Genomic DNA, 9,611 nt, shown 5'->3' with positions numbered 1-9,611 from the left:
CAGCTGAAAGGCCCATACTCAAGTGATCAGAACCCAAAGTGCTATAGAAACTTCAGTTTACTTTCTATGGCGTTCAACACACGTAGGCTATATTCGCAGTTAGACTCTGTGTAAGACAGTTGAATAGCCAGAAAAAGGTTTGACCATTTCCTTATACCTTGAATAATGGCAATACTTTCTAAAAGAACACTTTGGTTAAGCATTCATGTTAGAGCTGTTCTCCTCAGCCTCCTGGCTCGGTAGCAGAGGGAGGGGCGCTATTGAATAAAACGGGAAGTGATGTGAAGTTGGCTAAGTAAACGACTTCTGAAACACGGAATAATCTCGCAAGACCAAGTTCATGACTCCAAGGGAAAGGGAAATTATTTTTTTCGTATATTAGTTGAAATTGCTGGTGTATTAAAGTTACTGCGTCGAGGAATCCAACAACCTACAGTAGTGACGCACTAGTGGTAAGTATTTTGTCCAAATGTAACTTCTCAACATAGCTATTGAAGTCAGTCGGTTTTCTTGTCAACCTTTTTTTTTTACCACGGCCTCTCATTCGCATGGGCAATTTACTCTAATTTGTTCATAATAAGCAAGTCAGTCTTTTTAAGTAGACTACAGCTGCTACAGTAATGGGATTGCATCATGGGCTGCACGAGTTTTTATAGTAAGCCAACTGACACGTGCAGTAACATTGTTCACTTCAAATTCATGAGTCTAAGATTTACGCTACCCACCTGAGCGTGTATTGGACACGAATTGCGACTTGAACCTGTCAGTGTAGTGTTTTTCCAGGTGGGTAGCCTATTTATATAACCCACTGAAAACGCGACGCTTTTTTTTTAACTGATGAAGTCGTTTCTTTAGGCCTGTGTGAAACCCTTCTACAAAACTTGACTTGGCATAATTTGCTCCAACGCTGGCTGCCCCCTCAAAGCAGGAAGTTATCAACGTGGACACAGTGGAAATATGTAGGCCTACATATCCAAGTCCCAATAATAGCAGACCAAGGACATGTCTAACCATTAAATGCCTCGTCCATACTTCATAATACGTCGCTCTTCCGTGTGAGGTATCCTCTTCTTTCCAGATGGGGGATTTCTTGTTAACCGTGTGAGCAGGATTGTAGCCTAACACAGTAGACAGCCCAGTTATAGGCCTACTATGATTTTCTTTTTCTTTTTTTTTCTTTTTAAAATATTTTTAAGGCGATATTGTTGAATTTGTTAAAAGTTAAAACAGTGTGTCCCTTAGGCTACACGCTTCAGCTTCTTATTGGCAAGGCAAGTTTACATAGAACATTTGACCACTTGTTGTTTCTACTACTGTTGTTTCTTTACACAATAAATGTGAGTATTTGAAAACTTAATATGTTCGATTTTAGTTTTTTGTATACTGTCTAGGCAATGCAGAGAAGGAGGTCATGCACCATTAGATAAGTAATTGATGACCGATTTTCCTTTGCTCACTCTCAATCCTAACAGTGAGTTGTAGAAAATGCAGCCTCATGGAAGTGTTGAATGTTCAGCAAGACATGGTTATTACAAGATTCTTGGCTTGGCTGAATATCTGGGGTCACCTGACCAGTCAGGGAGAGCACATGAGGACCAGCTGAGGATTATTAGATGGGGAGATTTTATGTGGCATGCTTCTCTCCTCTTGTTGATACATTTTCTTGTTTATTGAAAGGGTGTTTATGACTTCTGAAGTCACAAACATCTAGCCTACCCATGCCGGGGCCACTCTTATTTTGCTCTGACTTGGTCTGTGTCAAGTGACTGTGTGTTCATTTGTAGTCATTTTAGAAATTTGCCTCTGCCCATATATGTTAACAGATTTCCACAAGGCTGGAAATGAATCTACAAGTGGTAGGGTCCCTAAACGTATGCAACTTGCTTTAGTGTAAGTTCATGTCCTGATGAAAGACTGGAATGGTAATGAGATGAGGAGGAAGAGTGCACTCTCCTTCCTTTTGAGCTCTTATTCTATAGACTACCTTGTGTTTCCTTACAACTATTATTGGCTAACTTTGTGAATCTCATGTTCTTTCAAGTTTTCCATAATTGGCCTAAATGTCCATAATTAGCCTAAAAAGTAATCCACAGTAGTTTTGTGTCTACACAGACTCAAACTGCTAGAATATCACATTACATTGGTCTAGATTCCGTTTAAATTGTAGTCTAAGCCTTGTTGGTGCAAAACACCTGCTCAACACAACAACACATCTCACTTGCTTATTTAGAAGTAAGAGGATCATGTGTTCCATGAACAGCCACAGCACTGTATGGACACAGCCATATAACAGAGTAGTGTCAGCCTGCTGCTCCACCCGTCTGCACACAGAATGTCTTTGGGATTGTCAACAAGTTAGGAGTTGAACTCGTAATTGTGTGAGCTTTCTAGGAGGAGTTGCCGTTCCAGTGTTTTTTCAAGGTCTTGACATTTTACCGTCGTCTTTCTGTCATTGTGGAGGGGTAAGCTTACGCCTCTAAAGTTTATTTTTGTCATTTTTCAATGATGGTTTTATGTTTGTTTGTTTGAGGGTTGCTCAAGCTATTGTAGGTGTTGCACAGGCATTATGTGGTTACTTGCATGTGCGCTGATATGTTTAACTTAAGCTCTGAGTATACTGTATTTCGTAATCTCTTCTCTCTGATATGGCTGGAAGTTGTTTTTACACTGCAAGCAGTTTATTGCTTAACATCGGCACAGAGTGATCTGTGTCATCATTGCTGGGCCCTCCTGTCAGAACAGGTACTAGATCCATGCTGGGGCATGATTACAAGAGCTGGTCTGTAGAGGATCCAGGGAGTGTTTTTCGGTGAAAAGTTTGTCTGGCAATATGATTTTGGCAGTCAAAATTACAGCAGGCCTCTGGCAGCAATGCTGTTTTTCATTTTGTCTTTTGAAATGACCCTTTTCCTCCTTGCTCACGCTTAGCAGAGGATGTGATGGAGAGATGTAGAGATCAGGCAGTAGCATATATGATAAGCCTGCACAGTGGGTAGGCTATAGCTGCAGCATTTATTCTCTCTGTGCAGAGCTGCTGTGGTTAATCTGATCAATCAGAGATGTCTGGTCCTTCTACCTGGTGGGAGAGTGAAGACCTTCCCCAGACATCAGTGGGAAGACTAGCTGGTTTTCACTTGACAGTGCTCATAGACTCATTTGTGTGTGCATTTAAAGGCAATAGAGTTGAGAGGTGCTCAGGCACTGTGGGTGAAGGTGTGGAGGAGACTGTTCCTGTTTGTGTCATACATGGCCATTAGCAGGCTACTGTAGATTAGGCTGTCTGATAGTGTGCACTATGGGTGAAGGTGTGGAGGAGACTGTTTCTGTTTGTGTCATACATGGCCATTAGCAGGCTACTGTAGATTAGGCTGTCTGATAGTGTGCTCTGCTGTGGCGCCTCTTCCTTTTGAGGTTTGATTGCTTCATCAGTCACAGTGTATTTACACCAGATTCAACAAGCCCCTCCTTCCCCCAAGATATTAAGCTGCTTATAGGGCAGGACAGGGCTTATTACCGCCAGTTAAATAATGCCGCACTTGTTTGAATGGCTTTTCATGCAGTGGTCATATGATGCATTTTCATCCTTCGCAAGACCTACACAAAGTGTACCTCATGTCATAATACAGCCTATCAGTGTGTTCTTGGTGTTTTGCTTTTCAATCAGCTAACATATTGTTTGCTTTTGTATAAGTTGTGCATGTTGTACATCTTGTTTGTGAAAGATTGTGTATACTGTTTTCAGTACAAATTTGGATGTGGGTTGGGATGAGGGAATTGAGGCCCAAACCCCTGCCTGTGTGCTAGATGAGTGATGAAATGTGCTGTGTTCACTTCACTATCGAAACAAGAATCCTCACATTTTATCTGATAAAGTTAATTTACAGAGAGTGTGAGAATAAGGGTATGACTGTGAGATTTCTGGCAAGACAAAATAGGAACATGTTATAAGATGTCTGGCTCGAGGTTTCAATTTGGAATAGTGGCAACAGTCAGACATGTTGTGCTGACTTAGGGATGGTTTTGTAAATGGCGCACTTTTAAAATATACTTTTTTGAACTTCCTGTTACAATGTCAGCAAACATGAGAAGTCATGTCTGCACATGAACCAACATCTAGGCTACAGTGTGTCACACTTTGGTTGAATTGGAGTTTGATTAACCATTTCCCTGGCCACACAGGGGTCAAGTTTATTTATTTAGTGCATTTCATACAGAGGTCATTCAGTGTGCTGTACATAAAAAAAAAAAAAACAGTAATAGCAGATAAAAGCATAGATGGGCAAAGATTAATTTAGAAAATTATCATAATAAAACATATAAGGGTTTCTATGCTTAACTTAAATTCCCAGGTATATGTCCAGTCACCAGCAATTTTAGATTAAGCAACACTGACCTCATCTCTGAGATGTTCTATGAACTGTTGTCTAGCTCTGCAACAATCTTGAGTGGTAATGTCAGGGTTGTGGGGTTGTGACTGCTCATCTGGACATTGGCTCTTTTGTTCTCCATCACCGTATAAGTCCAGGCGCTGAGAGTTGAAGTGAATTGTAAATGCATGTCTGTTTTGCCCCCAGGTCAGAAATCAGCGCTCACTATGTCTGATGGGGACTATGATTACCTCATCAAATTCCTAGCCCTGGGAGATTCAGGGGTGGGAAAAACCAGCTTCCTCTACCAGTATACAGATGGGAAGTTTAACTCTAAGTTCATCACCACCGTGGGAATTGACTTCAGAGAAAAACGAGTGGTAGGGTTTATAAATTCTGTTATTTTAGAAATGCACTCCTGGTGTGAAATTTAAGGCTTTCCCATACTTGTATGTGTGATTCCTGGCTGATTTTGGAGGCTGATACACTTCATACTGGTTCATCTTGATCGAATCAGAACAGAATGTTGGGAGTCTATTGATGTGGAGTTGAGTTTAGGTGTCTGATGTACGGTACCAATCCAGCAAATCACAGTCTGTATTTCCTAGTTCTACCTTTCTACTAATAGACCACCAAGGTTTTTACAGGTTGAAAAGTTGTCTTTAAACAAAATCACTAGAAAAAGTGCAGGTTACACAATTTCTATGGTCCATCAGATGTTGATTATAGTGAACTAATTAAGTCTGTATGCACAATCTTCTACAACCTCATTTGTTTGCATTTCAAGACAGGATAACTGACACGGACATGACTGCTTATTGAATTCTTAGCATCTAACCACTGATGCACAGTCATTTTAACTCTCAGTGTGTATCAGTGTATCAGTCACTGCCATTCAGTGTTCCTTGTTCCACACTGATCTATTGCTTCAGTGAGGCAGCAAAATGGAATTTCATTAACTAATGGTACCTCAGACACACTCCTTCTTTGAGAGAAGGCACACTCCTTAAGTGCAAACAGTGTGTACCGCTTAACCAAACATAGGCGTCATATCTGTGACCTGTCCTTGGTAATGGCAATAATTTTACTCTTAGAAGTGCTAAATGAGACGGGCTGTATAATTTATGTCACTTTCACAGTGCATGTTAATTGTAGTTGCAGTAATGTAATTAAAAAGATACTGTTTTTTTAAATCTAATTTCCAAAGGTATACAAATCAAATGGTCCTGATGGCACAGCAGGTAGAGGGCAGAGAATTCACCTTCAGTTGTGGGACACAGCTGGACAGGAGAGGTGAGGCAAAGTAGAAATTTCCGTTCCACTCTTACATGTACATAAGCACACTACCAGTCAAAAGTTTGGACAAACCAACTTATTCATGTTTTTTTTTCTTTACTTTGACTTCTTACAGAGTAAAACAATGCTGAAGGTTGTGTAGCATACACAGCACATATGGAATGATGTATTAAGCAAAAATGACATTTCAATTTACAAAATTTACAAAAACAAATGTACTTACTCTCAACCAACTTGACATACTGTAGGCACCTGAAATGGGTTTCTTACAGTCTTGAAGGAATTCCCATACATTTTGAGCACTTTTTGAAATAACTAAGTTGTCTCTAATGATGCCAAAAGTATGCAACGTTATAAAGGTAAATGATAAAGAATATAAAATATGACACATGTATATAGGCTATATATTCATAAAGAACTTCGTAGAACAACATTGAAGAAGAAGTCTGATGGAAAATGATGTAGGAAGAGTAAGAAAAAGTGTGTTTGTGTGCAAACTTTTGGCTGGTAGTGTACTATTGTGCAAAAGCAATTTTGAGATCATGTTGCTCATTTTTAAGAACAGTCACTCAAGAGTCTTTTTCCCTTCGCCTCAATATCAGGTTTCGAAGTTTAACAACAGCATTCTTCAGAGACGCCATGGGCTTCCTGCTCTTGTTCGACCTTACTAACGAGCAGAGTTTCCTCAATGTCCGAAACTGGATGAGTGAGTTGACAAGAATTCCATACTTATCACCCCAGCACATATATTACAGATGTAATGCCCAGATTTTCACTACACAGAGCAATTTAAGACCTTTAAGACTCTTGGTCTTAAGAGGTTGCATGGACCTGTAGTTTGAGTCACTAATATAGCTGATCTGCTCCACAGGTCAACTACAAATGCATGCGTATTGTGAGAACCCAGACATCGTCCTGTGTGGGAACAAGTGTGACCTGGAGGACCAAAGGGCCGTCAGTGAGGATGAGGCTCGGGAGCTGGCAGAGAAATATGGGTGAGCATCAGGTCATGACTTAAGGGCCTCGCACGTTTGCTAAGAGGGCAGTGGCTGAGTGTTGTTTGTCAAGGGACATGCATGCACTTATAAGCACGGTAAACAGGGCCCTCCTTGGAAAGTCAATGTTTGCATAATGCTCTATTTGAATATAATGTCAGTCAGACATCAGATATACTGGGATGGGCTATATGTTCTTGCATCCCAACATGTTTAGTTTGACCATGTGTCAGGCATGGCACATACATTCAGTCTTATTCTGTAATTAAGTTGCAGATATGTGGAAAGAGACCAAGAAACAAAGACTATATCATGATACTTTTACAACATTTTCATCACAGAAAATATTTTTAAGATGAAACCATCTCTTTCAGTCCCTCAAGCAATGTATTGTGAACAGGTTTGACATGCACCATCAAATCTGTTTTGATGCCCAAAGAAATATTTCTTACTCTTGACATATGTGTGTACTATGTGCTTTTACACACAATAATGTAAAATCTGCCTGCTTGTCTATATGTCACATGCTAAATTGAACATTTGCCCTACTCCGCTTACTCCGATTTCTCACTTAATAAAGGTCAAATGTGATGATATGAAATCACTGCTCTCTCGTTTTGAATGAAAGAACATTCACATCTGAGTGATTTACTATCTGTGTTGAGCCAGGGTGGGGATGTCCTTTGATATCCAGATTCTTGAATGCCTCTTGTCCGTTCAGAAATGAATAAATGATTCAACCAAAGCGGACCTAAATGTTAACATATATTATGATATATTTTTTAACAGAATTCCATACTTTGAGACCAGTGCAGCAAATGGTGAGAACGTGAGCAAGGCCGTGGACGTCCTGCTGGACCTCATCATGAAGAGGATGGAGCGCTGCGTGGACAAGTCCTGGATCCCCGACGGCACCGTGCGCTCCAACGGCCACAGCACCACAGACATCACGGAACCACAGGACCCTGAGAAGGGCAAATGTGCCTGCTAAGAGTCCACGCAACAGCTATCTTTACTGTCTCCCTTTTTATCATTGGATTGGACAAAAATATGGGAGAGGTTGCCCTCATGATTTATTAATACTGATAGAGGAATGTTGGAGAATATACATGGATGGTGAATGCATCTAATGGCAATTGCGACTACCCTTCTACTCTCATTTACACACAGTATGTTATACCACTGCATTATGATTTATTTTTTTTTGATGTTAGATTGTAGCTCAGACACTGTTTAGTCCTCACACTCAGAAGTGTCTTTTTAGATCTTTTGCATTTGAAGTGACGTGCAATGAAAAAGAAACTTGTCTTAATGAGGGTTGTCCTCAGAAATGTTATCAAGAAAATAGCTGTCCTGTCACGCAGGTTCATGAGATGTAATTGATGTACCCTGCAGCGCACTCTCCTAAATCCTGAACGCCTTACTCTTCTGAAATGCAAAGATTCCGAGCACATTCAAGTAATCAATGTACAATTTTTTGTGCCACATTTTACAGCAATTAGCATATATTGACATCTTGGATGTATGTTTGCCAAGTATGGTTCCACAGATATGATATTTTCAGATATAATGTCTTTGTCCCTCGGGGCCTCTCAGTGCCCCGGGGCTACTGTATTGTCTGCAACACTGTATCATTGCCAACACACTTTATGCCAAAAATGGACACCAAATTCTTTATTCCAGGAAAAAAATAAATATATTTTATTATTTATTGAATTCATTGGTTTCCATTTTGATCAATAACGGCAGTCTCTTGTGTGTTATCTGGACACTCCCTGAAGATTGATTTGTTTTATTGGCAAAAGAAAATGCAGGTATGATCTTCTTGAATATGTTTGCCTTTTGAATGTGCCTGCATGTGTTGCTGCAGTGAGTGAGTGCACCACTGAGTGTGCAGGGCTTTTTTTAACCCATGTGGCGCCCCCTACAGCTGTAGAGAAGCACTGTCCGTGCCATTAGTACATCACTGGTGTTCAGACAGTACAGTCAAAACAAGGACATCTGCTACGCTGATGAATGTAGACAGGTGAGTGAAAGTAAGTGTAAACGTGGCAAAACTCCAACTGAATTAAGAGCACTCCTGATTAGTGTGAGCAGTGAAGCAGGAAGAAAGGAGGAATGAGGAAGTGGTGTCTAATTCTCTTTCTAGTCAATGAATAGGATTAGTGCATGCAAATAATTGCTAAACTGCTTAGATGCATTTCATTGGTAATACCTTGTCTGTGTTACTGTGCATTTTGGTCAGATACTTGCTTTGGGATGAAGGGAGTAGCTCTTCACAGACGGAATAGAGGTCTTATTTGTTTGCTATGCCTGGCATTCATTTCTAGCATCTGATTTCTTTTAACTTCCTCTTTTCCCTTCTACCCCTCCTGCTCTCAAAGACTGGAGAAGGGCAAGTAGACAGTTGGAGAGGGAGGAGGTGCCCACTGGAGTGAAGAGGAGCATTCACCTCATCAGAGCCGGTGAGGAGCCGCACTGATTTCACTGGTGTTACACACAGTCACATGGTCTCACTGACGACCCCCCCCATCACACTCCCACTGTGTCGAAACCACACACACACACAGAGAGACATAAATCCATGTTATTGTTACCACGTTGGGACACACTTCTCAGATGCAAAGACAGAATAATTTGGTGCATATACTGTATTTATTATAATTAGCCTGAAGGAGGGTGGCGACACAACGTTCACAGGGAGAAGCATATCTGTTGACCTGAAGGGTCAGTTTGGGCTTTGACAGTTTTTTTTTTTTTTTTTTTAAGTCAGAGACTTCTTGGAGACTTCATTTCAATCTTCAGTCACTCCCATTTGTAAGTGTCTTATCTCCTTCAAATAGATCTGCACCAGACTCGTGCTTAATGTCCTGTGTTAAACAAATGACTCAGAAGCCATTTAATGGATGCAGGGAAGAGGAAGGTGCAGCATCATTTGTAGACAGTTGACATC

General features: G+C 40.6%; 1 protein-coding gene across 1 annotated transcript; it reads left to right on the top strand.

Annotated features, from left to right (window-relative positions):
- The first annotated feature begins 248 nt into the window (after nt 1–248).
- Nucleotides 249–8,374, top strand: rab27a (RAB27A, member RAS oncogene family). Its single transcript, XM_062549689.1, has 6 exons — nt 249–452; nt 4,575–4,747; nt 5,575–5,660; nt 6,266–6,369; nt 6,535–6,658; nt 7,448–8,374. Exons 2-6 carry the CDS (start codon nt 4,595–4,597, stop codon nt 7,647–7,649), a joined length of 669 nt encoding a protein of 222 aa, XP_062405673.1. The 5' UTR covers nt 249–452; nt 4,575–4,594; the 3' UTR covers nt 7,650–8,374.
- The last annotated feature ends 1,237 nt before the right edge of the window (nt 8,375–9,611 follow it).

This window comes from Sardina pilchardus, chromosome 11 (genome assembly GCF_963854185.1).
Source record: "Sardina pilchardus chromosome 11, fSarPil1.1, whole genome shotgun sequence".
Classification (NCBI taxonomy): domain Eukaryota; kingdom Metazoa; phylum Chordata; class Actinopteri; order Clupeiformes; family Clupeidae; genus Sardina; species Sardina pilchardus.
Note: the sequence above shows the minus strand (reverse complement) of the source record. Positions and strands in the feature narration are given on the sequence as shown.